General features: G+C 34.6%; 1 protein-coding gene across 5 annotated transcripts in view; it reads right to left on the reverse strand.

The window, feature by feature from the left end:
* Slc4a7 (solute carrier family 4 member 7) overlaps positions 1-23,820 on the reverse strand; it is a 93,975-nt gene that overhangs the window by 44,797 nt on the left and 25,358 nt on the right. For 3 of the 5 annotated variants that reach the window (XM_076843031.1, XM_076843022.1, XM_076843014.1), the window contains exons 2-6: positions 20,444-20,525; positions 17,006-17,152; positions 9,873-10,011; positions 9,105-9,265; positions 6,880-7,068 (exon numbers count right to left, since the gene is read on the reverse strand). In XM_076843031.1, coding sequence (XP_076699146.1) covers positions 6,880-7,068; positions 9,105-9,265; positions 9,873-10,011; positions 17,006-17,152; positions 20,444-20,525 — 718 coding nt within the window. Of the gene's footprint in view, positions 1-3,954; positions 4,324-6,879; positions 7,069-9,104; positions 9,266-9,872; positions 10,012-17,005; positions 17,153-20,443; positions 20,526-23,820 lie in introns of all 5 variants that reach the window. The other 2 variants (XM_076842995.1, XM_076843005.1) reach the window with 1 other exon arrangement.

Raw genomic sequence — 23,820 nt, forward strand, 5'->3', positions numbered from 1 at the left:
TATTCTGCTCATTCTCTGGAAAAGATAAACAATTCTGAAATAAAAATTACTTCCTAAGACAACTCATCCTTCATGTTAAATTAACATGGATATGCTGTTAAGATTCCTCTGCTTTAACCTTTGTCCCTAAACTTCCAGAACAGTGTCTCTTCTTTGCCCAAGGAGGGAAGAAAAGTTTACCAGCATTCTTCAGTGGTTTCCACCTATCTCACATTTAAAAAATCAAGAAGAGTCTTAAATAAGGCCCTAGTGGTGACTGCTACTATTACAGACTTTTAAGTGCTAAACTGTATTTAATCTGTGGATATACAAGCAAAAGACTGTTTAAGACATAGTTTTCCAGAAAATTCTAGCCACCAGATTTGGGAGAAAGAAGCAGAATGACAGGGCTGTGGAGGAAAGTGAAGACACAAGAAGAAATGATGCAGAACTCAAATGAGGGGAAGACAAAAATGATGTGGAACTCAATGGTGACAAAGCTAGAGGATATGACCTGAAGTGACTTGGCTAGCCTCATTCTTGTTTCAGAATTAGCATGGCAGGTGTACATTAGAGCTTTCCACCTTAATCCTCCTGGGTAGTTCTTCCAAACCCCAGCTAAGTTAAAGCTGTTGTCTTAATCCATAAAGCAAATCTGCCTCCTCCTACAATGAATTCCTAGGGGTCAGAATTAAGTCATCAAAAAATAAAACTCTCAACCATTTGCACAAATAACTCAGAAAGACTGTATTTATTTGCTTAAAAAGAGACTCTGAGGAAAGAATAAGGTGTCTTATCAATGGGGTCCACATCTTAGAGGATGTCAGAAAGGGAATTTTCAGATCCTTTCTTCTACAACCTAGCTGCTCAAGTTAGCAAATATTCACTCCATCTTCTTAATAACACTGCTTTTCTTTAAAAAGAAAAAAAAGAAAGTCAGGCATAGTGTCTACAATCCCAGTGACTCGGGAGGCTGAGGCAGGAAGATCACAAGTTCAAGGCCAGTCTCAGTAACTTAGCAGCACCCTGTCTCAAAATAAAAAATAACATGGACAGGGAATGCAGTTCGGTGGTAAAGTACCTCTGGTTTCAACTCCCAGTACAGGAAGGAAAGAAGGAAGGACCAAAGGAAAGGAGGGAGGGCCGGAGGGAGGGAAGGAAAGAATGAAAGGATTATATAAATAAAATCCTAGCAATGGTTTTTAAATCATACTCTGGTAAATCTATTTCACATATTTTTTTTTTCAAATAGCAAATCTAACAGAGAAAGATAACTCAAAGGTATCAGTCTTCTGTTATTACAAACTTGAAAGCAGAAATAAAGCAGGGGCTATCAACTCGGGAAAACTATGCCCCAAGAGACATCTATAGTTGGTTTTCAATGGGGGGTGATACCAGCAGCTGGTAAACAGCGGCCAGAGGCTGCTAAACATCCTACAAAACACAGGTCTACCTCCTCCCACCTAACCACCCAGGGAAGAATTACTCAGTCAGAATGTCAACAATGCAAGGCTGAGAAATACTGAGTTTGGAAAAATACTTACTAAATATGTCTCTTGCAAATAATTATTCTCCCAAGAATAACTGATAGAAAACTACCACCTTTTTTATTATGGATATGCACAAATCATGACTTCATGACACACAAGTCTACCACATTAGCCTTTCCAATATGATCCTGGGGACACTCTCCTCCTCGAAGGTGGTATCAGACATCAGGGAAATTCCACTAGAGTTTCCAGGTGCCTTAAGCACCAAACTTGATTAAACAGGAAACAATGTATAGCAATTTTTGTTATTTTTCTTCAGTAAATACCAACCTTCTACAGATGTCTTCTTAACAGTAATTATAAGTTTCTTTTTGCCTTTGGAAATTCCCCCTTCCCTCCATTTTAATTTCTTCTCTTCAGAAAAGCTGATAAACTCACTGCCAAATATTCATAGCATGGTTGGACAACACCTGTGCTTCTCAATTCTCAGCTAATTGCTTCTTTTATTTCCTTAGGATGGCATAACACAACACTGTGAATCCTTATGCCTCCTCCTTTTTACCTAAAATTTCAGAGACTCTTATTTTGTAACAAAGGAGCTGATAAAACAAGAAACATTCAGAATTACCAATCAATTTGACACAGGTAAAAATAAATGAAAGTTGAAAATCATTTCTGACCCAGAAAAAGGAGAAAATCTTCCTAGCTCTTTTTAGTTAAGAGTACTGATTATTTCTAAGTAATTGTTTCTAGGTGTTTTTTGTCTCCTTTATGTCCAGTTACCTCATTATTAATCTACACTTGCCATGAAAGAGTAAAAGTCACAATGAAATATGATACAATAGATTTTGTTTTAAGTAGAGCCAAGTTCAAACCCCTGCTTTGGTCATTTACAATATGATACTGACAGTTCTGTTTTTCCTTCATTTGTAAAATGGAGAGAATACCAAACTTAAGATACTATTACAAAATTTAGAAATATGACATCTGAAAAATACCTAGGTACCTACTATCAAGCAATTGCAATTATGACTACAATCATAATTAATCTTACAACTATTTAGCCACAAAACTTCATTAATACTTCTAAAAGTGTGCATAAATTCTTTCTGCAACTAAATAACCTTTGATTAAATGTACTTGGTATATCTAGATAAAGCTAATAGGGGGAAAGAGTTTTTTCGCAAAGTGGTAGGAAACAATGATTAATAGAATTTAGGCTTCTACTTACTAGCTGTGTGTAGTAAGACTCAGAGAAGTTAAACTAACTTTACTTGAGTTTTTTAAAATGGGTGTACATACCCAACTTACACAAATCTGTATATTGAATAGGGTAACTGAATCACTGTACTGCCACTGAAGTTTAAAACCACAATTAGGTCAGGTGTGATGGCAAAAACCTATAATCCCAGCTACTTAGGAGAAAGAGGCAGGAGGATCACAAGTTGGAGACCCAGCCTCAGCAACTTAGGGAGACCCTGTCTCAAAATATAATTTAAAAATGGAATTGGGGATATAACGCAAATGACAGAGCACTTGCCTATAAAGCATGAGGCCCTAAGTTCAATCCCCAGTACTACAAAAAAATTAGTATTAGTATATATCATTGATGCTTATCTGAAATGTTTTTTTTTAAAGTTACTAAAAGCACTTTCTTTTTTTTTACTAAAAGTACTTTCTAAATACAAATTACATTTAAAAATCTATGAGAATAAATGTTCATATAACCAATGTATAAGAAAGAACCTAAATTACCATAATCTATAGTCCTTAAATAAGCTACAACTCTTTTTGCCCATTAAGAAATAACTCCTAATTTACGCGCGCGCACACATACACACACACACACACACACACACACACACACACACACACATGTCCTAGACATAATTGTAGGAACTCTGGTGCTGCAAATCTTACAGATCCTTTAGATTTAAAGTTAAATATGACAATCAACAAGGGACAACTAAACTTTGTTACAAAATATAACAGCAGCTTTGAAATCAGAATTCCAGAAGTCAGTTATCAGAGAACCTCAAACTTCTCAGAGGCAAAATGAGAAAAAAGAACATAAAACCCTGTCTTTATTTTAAAAGCCTCAAATAAATAAAAGGCACATCATCTCATTGTCTTTATACATATATGTTCACTTGCCTTATGAGTGAACTGCACAAGAAAAGCCACCATTCTTAAAAAAAAAAAAAAAAAATTAAAAGGAAAATTAAAATCTTGACTGCCTTGACCTCTAAAATTTCTGTGAAAAACTTTGAGGGCTTAAATTATGTGTAGTCTTCTTTGAATTCTTTTTAATAACAAATTTTTAACAATTCTACTCTTTTCTACAATAAAGAAAAAACATGCAGAAGTCAAGATAAATAATTAGCATTATCTACATATGCTGCTCAAGTTATGTGCTGAAAGGCATTCCAAGTGCAAGTGATCCAGAGGCAGAAAGCACCACACATGGAGGATTTGGGATAGTTGCCTGGAGTTAAGTCAACATTTTCCTCATTCTTCTGTTCCTGGCCTTTCAGTGCTTCTAAGTCTTCCTCGGGCGGATGAATAACTACTGTGGGAATATCATCACTGGCAGGTGAAACCAGTAGTTCTGGGGCCTGAAGCTGACTCTGTTGGGAACTTCTGGAGGTCAGGCGACTGATGCTAGGGCTGGAAGGAGGACTGTTTTGAGGGGTGGGAACTGGAGTTGTACACCTTGAGCCTGCAGGGGTTCCACCTCTTGAAGAAGGAAGAAGATGACTGAGAAGAAGAGATAAAGGCGATTCTCCTCGCAATGAAAGGTTTGAGGCAGAGAGACCTGTTCGCAAAGAATGGCGGGAGGCTGAAAGGCCTTCCCCTGAGATAAAACAAATAAATGAAAAATGATGAAGTTCACTGCAGACGGCATATGTAGACACAAAAATCAATTTACACCATAAATCACAAGCTTTAAAGGCCCAATATTTCAAATTCATGCTGTGAGGGTTAGCAAATCAATCAGATTTTAAATGTTAGAAAATCCCTGAAAAGTTATTTAAATGGCAATTAATTCCCTAAACATAAGATTTTAAAAAAAAAATGTTAATGACAGATTGTAGGGAACAATATTCTGTTACAAATTAGATGACCAATACCCTGTCATTTTTACAAAGAACAAAAATCAATATAATAACAAATTAGATGACCAATACCCTGTCATTTTTACAAAGAACAAAAATCAATATAATATAAAGTTACTGCTTAAATAATAAATGGCAATTGAAAATATAAAAATAATATAAAAAATAGAATCCAAACAAAAACTTACTAGAACTAATAATTTATACTTAGTGCATTTTTCCTACATTATACAAAACAGCTGCAGATGTCTTAAAACAAAAGCCCACATTAATATTACCTAAAAATTCTAACCTAAAATTTCTAATCTAAAAATTTCTAACCTAAAAAATTTTCTAACCTAATATTAATTATTTATAACATTGAGCCAAGGGCTTGGTAGTGCTCAAGTTAAGTTTAATATGTAAGATGTATCAATTATTTTAAAAAGAAAATTAGGTCAATTTAAAAGGATCCTAATTATTGAACTCTCTAAAGATATTTATTAATAAATGTCCTAAAGTGTTTGTTTTAACATAATAGGCACGTTTAACCATATACAATCTTTAAATTAACTAGAAAAAAAAAAAAGCATTTTACCCACAACACAATAAGATAGTAAGTCTATAATATTTCGAAATGTCATGCAGACTTAAACACCCTATATTTCTATTAAGGTACGTCTTATGGTATATTCAAGCACAGCTTAAAAGAATACCATTCTTGTTTAGGAAAAACATGAGAAATGCAACAATCAATCCCATATGACCAAAATGATTAAAGCTGCATGCTCAAGAAACCCCAGAAATATTAAAAGATTAACCTTTAATCCATAAACAACAACCATTTAGTTAAGAAAAATAAGCTACATGCAGAAAAACTGTTAAATTACAAATACAACAAAATAACATGATGAAAGAGCATTTACAAGAAAACAGCTATTATCTTAGGATTAAAAGGAATCAAATTACAAATGGGAGGATAATCAGAAACCATTGCATAAGGGGAATAAAGATTTAATAGGGTGCCTCAGGGTAAATGAATTCATTTTGCCAAACGTGAGAACATACAAACATATGAAAGGTGAAAAAGAAAGGTAAATGGTCCCATACAGCTTGCTTTTAATTAAATCTAAGTTTTTTACCCTACTCTAAACTTTTTTATCCCATTCTAAAGGTTCCTTGAATGAACCAAGGCATAATTTTCAACAGATTTAAAGGAGTCAGATAATACACTGAGCTGCAAAAGATGATTACTGTCAACCTGACATATATTAAACTCATGGCTATTTGCCCATATAACACTATACTATTATTTCAGGTCAGAAAAGATGAACAGACACTGTATGCCACACTCCACTCACCATGACTGTGATCCTCATAAGTTTTGGGTAACAGTTGCAGTTAGAGGCAATAATGACCCTCCCTAAGCCACTCTAGTCCTCATACCTGGGTCTTCCAGATTCGCTGTCATCAAAGTTCTCCTTGAGAACCAAAATAGAACCCCAGTGATGTATCCTTCTACTTTAGACACAAGAAAATAAGGAAAGGCGACCCTTCCAATGTGTCAGCCTTAAGACACGAACAGATGAAATGGATATAAAAATACTGTTTCCATATCCCACATGACCTGCTACCAGCCCAGAAAAGAGGGTGGAGAGCTGAGGCATGTGCACCTGGGCCTGAGCCATTCTCAATATCCTGAAAGACACCAATAGGTCACCCTTGGTGTAAGACAGGCCTTGTCATAAAAACCTTCCACAAACTATATAAAGAAAGAGCAGTGAAATCAGAAACACCAAGCCAACAACACTTGTTTTATGCCCAGAGAATATAATATATTCAGGTGGGGGAAAAATTATCAGGAAAAAAATCTCATACAGGTATAAAGGTTCAACAAGATTTAGAATTTTTTAAAAATTGAACTAAAATTATAAAACAAAATGTATGCCTCTTTAATCAAGTATACAACAAGTCACCTTGAATAGAAACAAAAAAGCAAAAGGAGAAGTAATTCAGGGTAAGGAATCGGTGGTACCATTTAAGTATTACTCAAAGGAAATTAGTTTGTTTCATTTTAACAGAGTGAAGGCTTACTTGTTTGTATCCAAGTGATTTCTAGAGATGATTCTATCATGTTGTAAAAAAAAAAAAAAATGACATTTCTAATAGGCACAATAACAAATTATACTAAAAATTATAAAATGACCTATATAATTTTCTGGAAGTGTCATCCTTCTTTTCCCAAATGTTAACTGTAACATACTGGAATGCTGTTAGAAGTGTTAGCGAAAACTGGATGCCACAACTTATCTCACCATTCCTTTCAAGCAAGTGAGGGTCAGAATGTTTCTTGCCTATATCTGCAAAAGATCGAACAAGAGGAATCCGACTGGTGAATCTTTTCTCATTCTGGTGATGATGCCTCTTCAGGAGAGCTTCTCTGACATTCTCTCTTATGGACTCGTCTAACTGGCCAGAAGCGATCATGTTGTCTAACACCATGTCTATTCAAAGGAAAAACAACAGTTATTGTGGCTAAGCAAACCCTGAAATGACTGTACCAAAGGAATAAAAAAATTCCAAAGTGAAATCTCAACAAAAATGAGATACTTAGATTGTTCCAAGAAGTATTACTCTCTCCTAATAGTGGATAATATGCATAAAGATAAATATGAACATTACCCATTCAGTAAAAATGAATAAATTACTGAGACCCTTATTTCACTAAAAACCATTACATTTACAGAGAAGTTACTGTTTTACACTAATAGCCTTCCTAAGGCGGAAAGTGCTTTTCTGTATGGATGCAATGAATTCTACCAAACTGAGTATTTCATAATATTGACTTCCCAAGATGACAATATTATTAATATTATTAACAATAATATTAAAATATCTCATATTTCTCCTGCAAATTGTTCCAGTAGATGAACAGCTGGACACATTCACTCAGTAACTATTTACTAAGTGCTCACAATGTGCAGGGAACACAGAAGTTTACAATAAAAAGCGAAGTAAGTTTCTGCTCTCACTCTTTCAGAGGTATAAAAACCAATGAGGAAATAAGTAGATAAAATGTCATGAAGCAATAACTCCTAGGAGGAGGAATAACCAGGTTCTGACAGGGATGTGAAAAATGAAGACTGATGGCAATGCCACCTTACACATCACCGTGGTAACTGGGCTATTTTTACTTTACAAAGTATGCATAAATATTTTCAAACAGTGGCACTAATTTGAGATTTTTTTAAAACAGTCAAATTATCAAAACTATAATAAGATTACTCTGAAAGAAAACTGGAAGAACCAACCTAGAAGGGAAACTATAACAATAACACAATGACAACAGTTTACCATACAAGTAAACGCTGAACTATACTATATTTACATTGTATTACATGTTCAATGAGAAACCAAGGTAAGACCCATATGCATACATTCAATATTCCTAATCCTAACTCAATTTTTGACCATTTGTACAAGACAAAATAAGAACTTCTACAATTTAAAGATATCTAGCACATGGTTAAATCTAATGCTCAAGTAACCTTGAAATATTCTAGTCTGAAAAATTACAGTTAGTTTATAGTTTCCTTGAAGATCAAATGCTACAGTGAAAGCCAAACTATCAAATTTACTATCTCTGAACTTCATTTTCATTTCTAGGAATTTTAGTTAAGTGACCAAATAGCTATATCCTAACCATCCTTTTCTACTTCTATTTCCACATTATCCCCTAAATCTCTCTCTCCTTCATTTGCATTGCAATACCTGCCACCGCTGACCAACAGAATTATTTCTAGCTTATTCTATCCCTAGAGAATAAAAGATTGACTGACTTCTGTTCTAAAGTCTTCCTAATCTAAAGCTACCCTGCACTATTGCCAGAACTCCTTGAGCATCCCTCTGGATTTCACTGCCCTCAAACTTAAATACCACTATGATCACCAAAATACCTACACCTGATAAAACCCAATTGTCTTCCCCCAATAATTCAAAATTCATCACAATCTGTCTTTATTTTCCCAATATAGCTCCCACTACTTAAGATATGGGTATACACACAGAATTGGCTTTTCTGGGATTCACACCTATCTATCTATACTTCCCTAGACTTTTCCTCCTGCTGCCTCCTCCTTTGGAACACTTTTTCTCTTGTAGTCCCTATTCTTTATTCCCATGTACTCAAATTCTATGAATAAATTGTACAATTAACGTTCTCTGTGGATCTTCTCTAGACACCTTGATCCAAAACACAAAGGGAAAAAAAATTCATTCCTCTGAATCTGCAGAGAACAGACTCCATACTTGCTTATGGTATTAGTCACTCTCTTCTTGATACTACAGTCATGTCTGTCCATTTTAACATTCTAATCTCAAAACTTCTTAGAGACCCCAAAAAAAGTATCTTTATTTATATGTCTATTCCTCCTACTGCCTCTGAGAAGAACAGAAGATCAACAGAATTGTTACATAAATGTATAAAATGCCACTTTATTTTCTTAATGCCATTATTTCTCTTTTTATACCCTTTCAATACCTGCTATTTCATCTAGAGTGCTTGCTCTCATGTCTAGCATGACTGTTCCATTTAGGATGCAACTCCTCAGTTCAAAAAGACTGTGCAAAGAGAGAGTTGCCACATAAGGTTTACTCCATCGGTCACCACCATCTTCAACATCCTCTTCAAATTTCAGCCATCTAAAAGAATAATACATAAAAATACTTTATAAATAATGACTATTCCATTTTTTGAACTTTAATAAACATACACTTTCATTTATAAAAAGAAAAAAGTAACCAAAACCCATCCCCGTAACATTTTCACTACAAACACATTTTCACAAATTAGGCAAATGGTTCACAATGTTTCTTTTTTAGTTATCGTAAGTCAGCCTCCAAAAAAAAAAAACTTTAGAGTTTCATATTTTCCACTTCTAATCTTATTTTAAACTTAAAAGAATAAAGGACTAGGGCTGGGGTTCTGGCTCAGAGTTAGAGTGCTCTCTTAGCATGGTGTGAGGCACTGGGTTCAGTCCTCAACACCACAAAAAAATAAAATAAAGGGATACTTACTGAATAAATAAATAAATAGATGAAGGGTTAGTTAAGGAAACAGATTTGAAAATAAGGAGAAAAATTAAAGATTAATTTCCAGACAATGACAAGGAAATTCTCTGTTAACTAATTTAAAGCACTTGATATATCCCATAATTTCAACTTAATATATTTATTATCAAAAGAAACCAAGTCAAGTCAATTTTTAACAATCTATATTTTCCCAACATATAAGAATCAGCAGCATTACCTGGCAGTTTCTTTCCATTCATATTCTTCTCCATCTCTGTAACATAGTTCATCCATTTCCGTGAAGAGATCGTGGGGAATGTGTTCTTCATCGTCATCTTCAGTACCAAGGATGAACTGAACTCTCTGGGAGGGTGTATCTTGACAAAATAAAATTTAAATACAAAGTTTTCCTCCATTCACTCAAATATATATTCACAGTTCTCAAAGTGAAATAGTTGCTATAAACAAATATATTTCATCAAAATTTTCTTTTGATTATTAAAATATTATAATTTTAGAAGAAAACTAGGACCAAGAATTCAGACCCCCCCCAAAAAAAAAGTTATCACAAGATCACCATTATAAAGAAGAAAAAATATGTTTAAAAAAGTCAAACTAATGTATAACTGATCTAAAACAAACAAAAATAAGCAACATCCAAAACATGGACTGCTACACTCAAAGTCAGGAATTTTTTCTCATCAAAAACGCATGGGAGGGCAGAGGCTGGGGCTCACCTCACATGTATGAGGCACTGGGGTCGATCCTCAGCTCCACATACACAAATAAATAAAGATATTGTGTGTCTATCACAAGTAAAAAAAAAAAAATACTTTTAAAAAAATTCCTGGAAGGGCTGGGGTTTTAGCTCAGTGGTAGAACGCCTGCCTAGCAAGTGTGGGTTTAATTCTCAGTACCACATATAAATAAGTGAATAAAATAAAGGTCCATCAACAAACAACAACAAAAAAAAAGTGGGAGCCAAGTGCAGTGGCATACACCTATAATCCCAGTGACTCGGAAGGCTGAGGCAAGAGGACCAGGAGTTCAAAGACAGCTTCAGAAACTTAGCAAGGCCCTAAGCAACTTAGTGAAACTCTCTCAAAATAAAAATTTAAAAAGGCTTGGGATGTGGCTTAGTTTTTAAGTGCCCCTGGATTCAAAGCATGGTACCGAAAACAATTAAAATGAATAGAAATGTTAGACAAGACAGAACATTTAAATATAGCTAAAGTCAAGAAAAATATAAAATATAGCTAAGTTCAAGAGGAAAAAAAAAAAAAAAGAAAATCTCCTAGTGTAAAAAAACAATGAAAAACTCAAAGTTACAAGTATACAGGAACTAACTTTTCTAACTGTCCCTACTGCCATGGGAAAACAAAGCTATGAGCTAGGGGTTGAGAGGTAGGACAGGTCACTGTAAGAAGCAGATATCCAACTGACAACATCTAGAAATAGACAATGTGTGTAGTACAGGATCCCTAAAGATAGAAACTTGCATAAATATTAGTTTGGGACAGTTAAGGGGCCTAAGGCTTTCAATGTGAAAAAAAAATCGAACTGCTGAATATGAGAAATGAGTTCACACTGAACATTTAAGCCTAAGTAAATGTCCTCCAGGTATCTGTGGATGTAATAAACAGGACATGACAACAGGTTAAGGAGCAGATCAGAGAGAATTGTTAAAGGAAAAGACTGATCTGAGAAAATTATACAGAATGAGAAACAAAGACGGAAAACACAAAAGGTTAAGCAATATGGCACAGAATATAAAGGTCTAACAAGAAGAGCTCCAGAAAGAGGAAAATATAAGGAGAAAGGTGAGAGGCAATCTGAAAAATTTCCAGTATGTATATGACATGGTCTTCATACTGAAGGAATACCCTGGGACCTATACAGAAGAAATAAAAACATATGACTAAATTTTTCTACTGTTTTGAACTTTCTAACATTTAGATCTTGCACATTTGTTGCCAGTTATTCTTAAAGAATATTATTGGTGCTACCATAAGTGGCACTGTACCTAGAGGGAAAAAGAACTGATTTTATAGACTGCAATCTTATTAGTTCCTTATTAGTTCCTTCCACATTTTGGGAGGCTGTTTTGGATTTGCTACCTGTATGATCCTGTATCTGTAATAAAGACAATTCAAATTCTTTCATAGTAATCTGTATGCCCTTTAGGTGCTCAAGTACAATATGATATAAAAGTGGTCAAAGAGAACATCTTGCCTTTTTCCTAATCATAGGAGAAAAGCACTAATCTTTCACCATTAAAAGTGATATTGAAAGCACACACCTGAGGATGAGGCAGGAGGATCACAAGTTTGAGTCCAGCCTCAGCAATTTAGCAAGGCTCTAAGCATCTTAGTGAGACCTTATCTCAAAATAAAAAATAAAAAAGGCCAGGGCCAGGCATGGTGGCCCAGCAACTCAGGAGGCTAAGGCAAGAGGATTTCAAGTTCCAGGCCAGCCTTAACAACTTAGTGAGGACCTAAGCAACTTAGTGAGAACCTGTCTCAAAATGAAAAATAAAAAGGACTGAGACTATAGCTCAGTGGTGAAAACACCCCTGGGTTCAATCCCCAGTACTGTTTTATTTTTTATCAGCTTGACATAGTTTCTGTCTATTTCTAATTTGCTTAATTAAAGTTTTATCATAAAAGGGAGTTGAATTTTTTTAAAGGTTTATTTTAGATGTATTAAAATTACTATATAAGTTTTCTCCTTTGTACTGCTTACTTACACTGATAGATGCTTAAATTTTAAACCAACCTTACACTCCTAGTTGGTTAACAAATTAGTGTCGTATTTTTGCCATAACAAATTACCAAAAACTTGGTGGCTTACACAACACAATTTTATTCTCTTATTAGTGTTTTTCAGACCAGAGATTCAAAATGAGTGTTACAAAGCTAAAATCACAGTGCTGGTGGGGCTGGTTCCTTCCAGAGAATCTAGGGGAAAACCTGTCTCTTAACTTTTCCAGATCTGAATACTACAACCACTTTTTTCTTTCCTCACATCTATTCCCAGTCTGATATGCTGACCTCCTCTATTACCAAAGACACCTATGATTATATCAGGCCTACCTGCATAATACAGAATAACATCCCCATTTCAAAATCCTTACCTACGTCTGCAAAGTCCCTTTTGCCATCTCAGGCAGCATGTACATGTTCCAGAGATTAACATATAGATATCTTGGAGGCATTATTCAGCCTAGGTCTGTCTATTACGACATATTATTCTTTTTTAAATATTGCAGGATAAGATCTGTTTTTATTTTGTTCAGGATTTCTGAATCTACAATCACAGGAAGTATTTTGTCTGTAGTTTCACTTTCTTGCAACATCTGTCTAGTTTTGATATTAGGGTAATGCTGAATTCATAACATGAAATTACAAAGTGTTCCCTTCTCTTACATTTTCTAGCAAAGACTATTAGTTCTTTTTTTACATGTTTGTTTGAAATCGTTCCTGAAACCATCTGGCAGTAAATGTATTGTGACAATGTTTTTCGACTATACAAACTCAATATCTTTAATAAGTTTATACATTTCAGCTTGGTCATTTATATCCTCTTTCGTTTCCTTCCTCCCTTCCTTAGTCCCTCCTCTCTTTCTTTTCTTGAAGTGCTGGGGAATCAAACCCTAGGCCTCATGTACATTCAACAGGCACTCTACCACCAAGTTGCAATCCCAGCCCTGTGGTTTATATTCATAAAGGATTGTGCCCATTTCATCTAAACTATCCATTTTTTTGGCACAAAGACATTCATAATGATTCCTTATTAGCCTTTCAGTGGTGTCAGTACAGAAAATTATTTTATTCCCCCTCACTTGATCAGAATGTTTATTAATTTTACTGATCTTTCCAAAGAACCAGACTTTGGCCCAAATGAATCTTGAAACTGTTTTTCTGATTTTTATTTTATCCATTTCTATTTTGATTTTGTTGTCTTTTCCTCATTTTGGATTTAATTTGTTCTACTTCCTTCCTTAGTTTCTTAAGTCAAAAGCTTAAATCACTTTCATCTTCCTTTCCTGATGAAAGAATTAAGTGGCACAATTTTGCCTCCAAGCACTGCTTCAGGTGCATCTTCCAGTTCTCACTTTGCACAGTACCATGCTGAAAGAAACATGCATACATCAGAATCACATCCCCTCTAGAGTAGACTCTACATCAGTTACTTGTCTATACTGTGTTTTTATTTCAGTGAGTTCAAAATAGTCTCTACTTCTGTTACAATGGCTTCTTTAACCCATGACTACTAAGAGTTTGCTAGGTTCCATGCAGGTCCCCCTCCCCGTGTTGTGGCCTGGAAACTATGTTTAGGCAATAAACTCAGGCAATCTCATTTGCTTCTTTTAGCTATCACAGTCCTGTGCTGCCTGTTACCCAACATCTGGAACTATAACTTGTTTCCTATATTATATAACTATAATTTGTTTCATATATTATATCCAGTTTTCTATCTATTTAAAATGGAAGGTCAGGTACAATTCCAGTTACAAGAATATTAAATTCTGAGGACCTAATATACAATATGGTGACGACAGTTAATAAAACTGAATTGAATATTTGAAGTCTACTAAGAAAGTAGACCTTAAATGTCCTCTCCACATACAAAAAAGCAACTATGTGACATGAGAATATACTAATTAACTTGACTGTGGTAATCATTTGACAATGTATTCATATATCATGTTATGTATCTTAAATACATATAATTTGTATTTGTCAATTATGCCTCAATAAAGCTGGTGAGGGGTACACTCATACATTGCTGGTGGAACTGCAAATTGGTGTAACCACTATGGAAAGCAGTATAGAAATTCTTTAGAAAACCTGGAATGAAATCACCATTTGACCCAGTTATCCCTCTTCTAGCTTTACACCCACAGGACTTAAAATCAGCCTACTACAGTGAGGCAGCCACATCAATGTTTACAGCAGCTCAATTCACAACAGCCAAACTATGGAACCAATCTAGATGCCCCTCAACAAAAGAATGGATAAAGAAATTATGGTATATATACACAATGAAATACTACTCAGACTTAAAGAAGAATGAAATTATGGCATTTCTGGTAAGTGGATGGAACTGGAGAATAACATGCTAAGCAAAATAAGTCAATCCCAAAAAACCAAAGGATGAATGTTTTCTCTGATATGCAGATGCTAATTCACAATGGGGACATGGAGAATAGAGGTACTTTGGATTAGATAGAGGGAAGTAAAAGGAGGGGAAATATGGGGGTAGAAAATAGAATAGAAGCAATTAGACATCACTACCCTGTGTGAATATATGATTACATGACCAGTGTAACTCTACATTATATACAACCAGAAGAACGAGAAGTTATACTCCATTTATGTATGTCAAAATGTATTCTACTGTCATATATAACTAATTAGAATATTTTTAAATGTTCCTTTAAAAAAAGTAAAAATAAAAACTAAAGCTAGTGGCAGAAGAACCAGTGGAAAAATAACAAAAAGGATAAAGTACAAAATAAAATGGAAGAGAAAAGTCAGTCCTTTTTATTCCATTATGTCTACAATCAAAAATCCTATGTAATCTTTTTTTAGAAATAAGAAAGAAGGACATCATTCATAGCACTTCAGAGGACACAAATTGGTAGTTAATAATTAAAATAAATCCACTTCAGGGACATATATCTTTTCTAGGAATAATTATTATATAAAAAAGTCAAATACTTCCAACATCATAATTTATTTTTCAAACCACTATACTTAGACATTTAATCCCATATCATTGCTTGAAAAATCAAGTTACCAACCTTAGTGAACATGTAAACATAGTTTAGTAAAAAAGTAGTTCCATTCATAAAAATATTATATGCTTTTATTCAGTATGAATTATAGAAGTTTACTGATCCTCTCCCAGATGACACTAAGATATGCTAAACTGGACAATACATCATATGGAACAGTGAAATATTTCTAAAATTACTTCATATTAAAGCTCACAAGCCATCCTTTTGATTGGTATCCATTTTCCCTTTGCCAGTTACATGGCCTTTGCTGACTACATGACCATTTAATATTTTATTAGGTCATCACGGTGTCTTAGAGGTTCTAAAGAGATGCCTGTCATTTAACCTCTCTAAAGTTTCCTAATCTATAAAATACATAATATCTATCTTTTAAAACTGATGAGAAAGGTCTGAAGGTGTAGTTCAGTGGTAGAGTGCTTACCTAGCAAGTATGAAGCCCTGAATTAGATCCCTGGCACCACAAAATGACAACAAAAAACAACCCTATTGCAAAAATTAAATAATAGCACATGTCAAAGGATAGGTGAAATGTTTGTAACTGAATATTTTTTTAAACACATAACAATAGTGGAATACATTACACTCATTATTACCCATATACAGCACAATTTTTCGTAACTGTTTATAAAGTATGTTCACGCCAAATTATGCCATTATTTTACTAGACCATCAGTATTTGTCTCATGTTCATGTCGTAGCTATATTATACATGGTGATTTTTTCATTTTATGGTTCTTCACAAAAACCTTGCTTTAGCATAGCACACAAGTGCCTATAGGGGTACAGCTCACATAGCTTTACTAGAAAGCACTCACTGAGACTATAGTGTAGACATGGCCACATGGGCCCATAACAGCCGACAAACTGAAAACCTCCTGTATGTCAAGGAAGTATCATGCCTGCACAATTATTGTTTTGGGGTTCTTCTTTCCTACTGAGTCTCAGGGCTACTTAAATCACCACATTCAATCCCTATGACATTCTATTTCCTTTACATCTATATCTATATCTGATTTCTGTTAGCACGTACATACTTCTCTGCTTTTATGTAACAAATGAGTCCCTATTCTTCTACATACACAATACTGTCAAATGAGAGCACTCTTTTCGGAGCAGATACTCAAGTAATATAGCCTCATGAATAAGAGCTTCTAGCCAAAAATTATGGTTTAAAAGGACCTAAGGTTCCTGTAAGGAACCCTGGTATTCCAGATGTCTGTTCAATACATATGCAAGTAATTAAATATATGGCAGAGAAAAGGAAATAAAATCCTTCTAAATTGACAGTTAAATGACAAAGCCCACTTTTTATTATGCCAAGGCTGAAAAACAATGAAGAAAACAAAGCCCTCCACCTTTAATTTTTTCATTTATACCAAGATCTTCACCTATTAACCAAATATCTTTCTTGTTCAAAGAAAATTCTGTAATTGGTATCTCCAATGTACATAATGTGGCTAAATTACTACAAATAAGACAATTTTTAAAAGAATGGGTTCAATTAAAAAGTTAAGATACTTTCCAGGATAAGAATTCAAACTGTTAATAGATCAACTGTTTTCTCTTACCGTAAGAAGGAGATTCCCGTCCATCTTCCTTATCTGATTCTTTATCTTTCCTTCTCCGGTGGTGATGTTTGTGCCCACGATGCCTGTGCCGCCGCCGACTCTCCTTACTAAATGGGACGTGAACTCCAATATACACAGCTCGGTGACCTATTAAAAGATTCAGAAACACACTGATGGTTTCCAAAAGAGAAAAGTGCTGGCATTCACAAAAGTACACCAAAATTTACTGTTAACAAAGAATTATTTAAAAGTTCATAAAACTAACAATGAGAGTCTTCGTTACCCCTCTTATTTTACAGAGTACTACACAGAATGCTATGCCCAAGGGGTAATACCACTAATTATTATAAGATATATAGATTATCTATGTAAATAAGCATTATTTTGTACCTCTAAAAAGATATTTTGAGAAAGAAGAGCTAAGCTCATATGAAATAGTATTATACAAACATAAGTTTATTCGGCATTTAAAGCTAACCTTTGAAGGGTACATTTATTGATTATTAAATACTTTTCAATACATTTGACATGTTAATAATTATAAATATTAACTTATTTTAGATGTTTTGGATAAAGATCCAAATTACTAAGGATTGTATCAAAGGTAAATGATGCAAACACTCCACCTAAAGGATAGAAACTGTCAGATAAAAAGCAATGCACTTACTGTATGCTGTTAAGATAGAAAAAGCTACTACTAATATTGTATTATCCTGATTACATTTTAACCAAGAAAACCAAGTTATGAAAGGTAGTATCTGCTTTCGCTCACTAAAAGAAACTGAATCAGGGAACAAAAGAGTAAGTAGCAGTATGACAACTGTTGAGAGAAGGATATGACTTCTTTGAAAAGTTTAATAAGAGAGGTTCCTATCTAAGTTGTGTTGAGTAACGAGGGACAAGGTTCAGGTTCCGTGGCTCACAGTGACTCAGAAAGTTGAGCCAGGGCACCCACAAGATGAAGGCCATCCTCAGGAACTTAGACCCTTTCATTTAAAAAAGATGGGGGGGAGCTGGGGATACAGCTCAGTAGTAGAACCACTGGTTTCAAACCCCATCCCTTTCCCCTAAAATGAGGGACACAAACAACAAGTTGAACTAATGAGTCACAAAAAACATCTGATATAGTTACTTTTTGCCTTTATATACAAAATTTTAAATATGCTGAAACAATAAATTTAATGATATTCTTCTCCTAACAAAATCCATTAAGATGATGAAGAAATAAACATTTATCAGTCATTCATTCTATATTTGTAAATTTGATGACTAAAATTTCCTTGGAACCCCAAAATCAATACTTATAGAGATACTGAGTTCATCTGTGGACACACACAGAGTAGCAAAAAGTTTGGATAGCTGCCTAAGGTTCATGTTTCCAGCTAAGGTGAAAAAGGCGACACTGATGTCTTTTTCAGTTGGCAATGCATTAATGTCAATAAAGTGCATAAGGAGCCAAGCATAGTTCTGTGCACCTGTAATCCCAGCTATTCAGGAAGCTGAGCCAGCACTTTCTCTAGCACATAGTAATAGGCATCTGATATCTGTATAGAAATTAAATCTCAAATTATTAAAAATAAAATTTTATCAGAAATTTCTGAATTTCAAAATTATTTATATAGGAGTTCTTTGGGGAATGACAGAAATTTCCTGGAACCAAAGCCATGACAGCTGCACAACACAGTGGATATAAACAATGAAGAGCATACTTTAAAGGGGTAAATTCCACTTCATAAGAATTATACCTCAGCAAAGAAACAATGGCAAAATTCAGTGACTTCACCATTTTATTTCAGTAAAAATAAATATTTCCTTCTGAATACCAAGAAGAATGGAAATTAAAGAGTAAAATTCCTATCCCTGTGCACTGGGAATTATAAAGTTGTTACTCTAATTAGTACTAATGGGTCTTGGCACACAAGCCACAATGCACCAAGATAAAAATAAATTCTATGAGTTTGCAGTTCAGAAAGGCCAGATAAACTAGATAAGAATACTCCAAAATCCAAGGATTAGAAGATTGGGCCTTATTGCTTTTTCTGCTTTCGTTTTGTCTTTAGTGTCTTCTGTTACAGATTGTCTCCTTCTTCATAGAAGCCCTACTAAACCTAGACTTTTAAAGTTATTTGAAAATAAATAAATCTCAGGGTGTAAATGAGAACTCTTATTTGTCTCTTTCTACCTCCTTCTTAAAAGCATCAGATTAACAGTCTGTATACAACCAGCTCTCAGATTTTAACATGCAATTCCTAAAGAGATCCCAAAAATGTCTATCAAAACATTTTCTATGAATAGCGACTTAATCAAGTGTTCAACATTGACATCATCAATAAGTCATGTTGCTGTCATGCTCACAGACATGATGCACAGAGATGGGCACATTCCTTCCACAGTACATTATCCATGTCAGTCTATTCATGTGACAACATCAGACAAACCCAAACTGAAGATCATTGTACAAAATATTTAATCACTCCTTTTCAAAAGTGTTATAGTCATGAAAGACTATAACAAGAAAAGACTATAACATGAAAGACTTCTTTCCTCTTCGAAAAGGAAACTGTTAAGAGACTAAGGATACATAACAACTAAATGTATGGTTGAATCCTGAACTGGATCAACTGGATCTTGGATCAGAGAGGAAAAAAAAAAATTATGGGGAAAAATTTGTGAATTCGAAGTAAAATCTATGGTTTAGTTAATAGTAAACTAGCAGTTAACCACTTACTAATTAAGTTAGTAATTAACCTAGTTCATTTCTATACTTTCACTAATGTACAATGACTATGCAAAATCAACATTCGTGATACTGGGAGAACCAGGTGAAGTGCTTACAGGAGTGGCTTGTACTATCTTCGCAGCTGCTCTGGGTATCTAAAATTATTTCTTCCTGCCTAGAGAAGGTAGCTGGACCAGTAACTCCCTTGCTCGACAATTTTGCACAGGGGTTACTATAGCATTTTAAGAGGCTGATGTAATAGACCTATAAAATAAGCATGTAGATGACAAGTAATGATAACTGTGGCTTATTAGTCGGGCACTCCGGCATGCTTATAATTCAAATTACCCAGTCAGCCAGAAATGAAACAATAGAATTAACTGATTTTGTAACTGTGGCCATTCAGTTTTCCAAGTAATAATAATGATCGGTGAAGTCTGAGATGCTCTCTGAAATCTATCTTATGCCATGATAAAGTCTGTCTAGCAAATAAATAATCAGGGAATGTTCCATTTCTAGACACAGATGGTGGCTGCATTAGTGTTTGCTACACTGTTATTCTCCATACTATACTGAAAAAGTGTCCAGCCCTCTTGTAAATGTATGCTCTCCCCCACAACAGTAAAGAAAAATGTCTCAAGAAATAGTAGGTAAAACTTAAAAGAACAACAATCAGTATTTTTAAGCTGCTAATTAGCATATTATTTTAACAAACTTACTTTCTAGTTCTTCTTTTTCAAACTTGGTGTTTACAGTTGAGCTAGTTTTGCCAAGATCCACAACAGCTTCTTCATCAGGACCCTAAAAACAAATCATTATTATTGTGAAATAAAATATATACTGAGAACATACTGTGTACATCATTCAAAGTGGGCAAAAAATTTTAAACAAGACTATTTTCTCTCAAAGAAATGAATTCTTAGAGCTAACTATAATCCTTATAAAGTATGTTTACATACTTTTAAGTCCACAGACCATTCAAAATCTCACAGTAAGAACAGAGGTGGCAAAGATTTTCAAATGGTCTTCTGCGTAAGTTACTTTATCCTCAATAGAAAGAACTTCCAGGACCAGAGATTCATGAAAGCCTGTTGTGAGGGGAACACTTACATGTTAATATGGAAGGCTTTCTTGATTTTTGCTCTTACGCCTTCTAACTAACAGCAATATTCGATTGGATTACACTTAGACACAAAATTGTCAAATATGAGTAGATCCAAAATATAGTACCATTTTCACTTATAAAATAACTAAACCAATGAAAGCTAAGATTTTTTTTTTCCCCACAAAAGAAAAGCTGTGCCAAGTTGGGCATGGTGACACATGCCTAAAATCCCAGTGGTTCAAGAGGATGAGGCAGGAGGATCTCAAGTTCAAAACCAGCCTCAGCAATCCATCAAGGCAAATCTCTGATACCAAAACAAAAGAAAGAAAAGCTATACCAAAATTTTAAACTCTAGGGAAATTCTACCTTTCAGGTGTGAAAATTCACCTTTATCAATTTTTTTATTTTGTTCCATTCTTTAGTACAGGAAAAAAAAAAGCATGTTTTTGTAATATCTATTGTAAATTTTGTGATGTTGTTTAGTGTGTGGTCCTGCGGATTGAACACAGAAGCACTTACTTTACAACTAAGTTACATTCCCAGCCCCTTTTATTTTATAGGGCCTTGCTAGAATTGCTGAGGTTGGCCTCAAACCAACCTGCAATCCTCCCCCCTCAGCCTCCAGAGTGGCTGGGATTATAGGCATTGCACCACCACACCCAGCTACAGAGACTTTTTTTTTTTTTTTTAAGAGAGAGAGAGAGAGAGAGAATTTTTTTAATATTTATTTTTTAGCTTTCGGCAGACACAACATCTTTGTTTGTATGTGGTGCTGAGGATCGAACCCGGGCTGCACGCATACCAGGCAAGCGTGCTACCACTTGAGCCACATCCCCAGCCCAGACTATTTTTTAAAGAATAGAATTTCAGTTTTAACTTCCTTGTCAACTTCTAACAACTTTGAAAAGAATATTATCATCATCATTAACTACATATTATGAACTCAGTACACATGATTGTGTGTCACAGATGAACAAAGCCCATTCTCTCAAAAAGTTCAATTCTAGGTTCAGATACAATCAGCTGTAGCTGGCTCTGGATCAGTGTTTAGCATGAGCTGTTGGAGGAGTACTATAAGGGAACACCTGCCCTAAACTTAACAGTGCTAAACCTTCAGCTTGAAGCCTTCTTTAAGCATATACAAATTAATCTTATACACAATTTTCCTTCACTATCCAAATTTTATTTTTTTAAATTTATATTAATATTATTACTATTAATCAGGAATTGAACTCTGGGGTGCTTAACCACTGAACCATATCCTCAGGCCTTTTTTTATTTTGAAACATTGTCTCCCTAAGTTGCTTAGAACCTCACTAAATTGCTGAGTCACTAAAATGACTTTAAACTTGGAATCCTCCTGCCTCAGTCTCGCCTCCTGAACCATTAGGATTATAAGAGTGTACCACCAGACCTGGCTCACTATCCAAACTTTTAATGTCTAAATTCACACTATCTAAACTCAAACTGAATTGATTTGCTAAATTTTTCAAGTAAATTCCCTGCTGTCCAAACTCCACTATTTGTTACCCAAAACTCAGAACCTGGCACAGTATATTAAGACCTTCTAATATCCAAAAAAAAAAAAAAAAGAAGAGAGATTTGGATATCAAGAGATACTTGTACATGATTCTGAAACACTGATATTTGATTTATACAGGAAAGTGAGAGAAGTTATGACTTGCTAAGGCTCCACATTTAAAGGATGGGAAACAGGCTGAGTAGAATAGCAATTTCATGTAATGGACTATGAAGGAAGGCAGACAACAGTATGTATGTTTAATCAAACAGCTTCATAGTTCTTCACACTTCCTTAGAAATAAGGAAAGGCCAAGCAGGAAGTCAAACCTAATGCCAAAAGCCCAAGAATGAGTAGCTATTAATTACCAACTACTAAAGAAGTCACCCTCTAAATAAAACCATTAGCTAGCCTTCAACAACAGCATGTCATCCGATTCCTAAGCACATATAGGGACAAAAGACAAATTTGTATCCTGAGAGGCAGCATACTGTCTATTCCAAAAGGAATTAACGGTTCCCATTCTGAACTTTCATTTAGCCAGCACAACTGCCAGGATAGGAAGCAAAACAATACAATTAACTCTCACCTTCAGACAAACAAACCATTTATTTCTCTGCAACCATACTTACATATTGAGATTTACTAACAACCCTACTTAGTTAACACTGAAAATAGTTTGTTAGGCAATCTATTATTTATTTTATAATAAATTCACATTTTATTACTACGTTTAAAAAAAATACCCTTTGAGGGGCTGGGGATGTGACTCAAGCGGTAGCACGCTCGCCTGGCATGCGTGCGGCCCGGGGTTCAATTCTCGGCACCGCATACAAGCAGGGATGTTGTGCCCGCCGATAACTAAAACATAGATATTAAAATTCTCTCTCTCTCTACCTCTCTCTCTCTTAAAAAAAAAAAAAAAAAAACCCTTTGACCTTTAAACATCTATCATAGAAAAATATTTCCATATGTGCAAAAACTGGAATGTAAAAACAGGGTGCCTATCAACATCTCTCATGCTCTACCCAGCTTGCTCCCACTAGACACTGTCTGTGAAGCCAGGGGCAAGTCATTCAACCTCTATGAACTCTTATTTTCATTGTAGCAGATGCCTAATAATGAAAAACATGGAACAAAAATGTGTCAATAAAAGGAAGATACACTAAGGAACACATAGTACACATAGTGTACTAAGGAACACTATGACATTTTGAAAAACAAACCTAAAAAAAAAGTAAGTAGATCTAAATGTACTAATACAAAAAGATCAAGGGTATAGATTCAGTGAAATAATAAATTAAAGAGAAATAAGATCACATGTTAAAAACTCACAGGACTAAACCAAAATTTTATTTCTATATGTTCACGTCTCCATACATATTTACTTATATTAAGGAAAAAAGGAAAAGATCTAAAAGGACCCATACCAAACTATTAACTACTTGTTTGTGGAAAAGGAACTGGGTTTG

The sequence above is a fragment of the Callospermophilus lateralis genome, chromosome 1, assembly GCF_048772815.1.
Source record: "Callospermophilus lateralis isolate mCalLat2 chromosome 1, mCalLat2.hap1, whole genome shotgun sequence".
NCBI lineage: Eukaryota > Metazoa > Chordata > Mammalia > Rodentia > Sciuridae > Callospermophilus > Callospermophilus lateralis.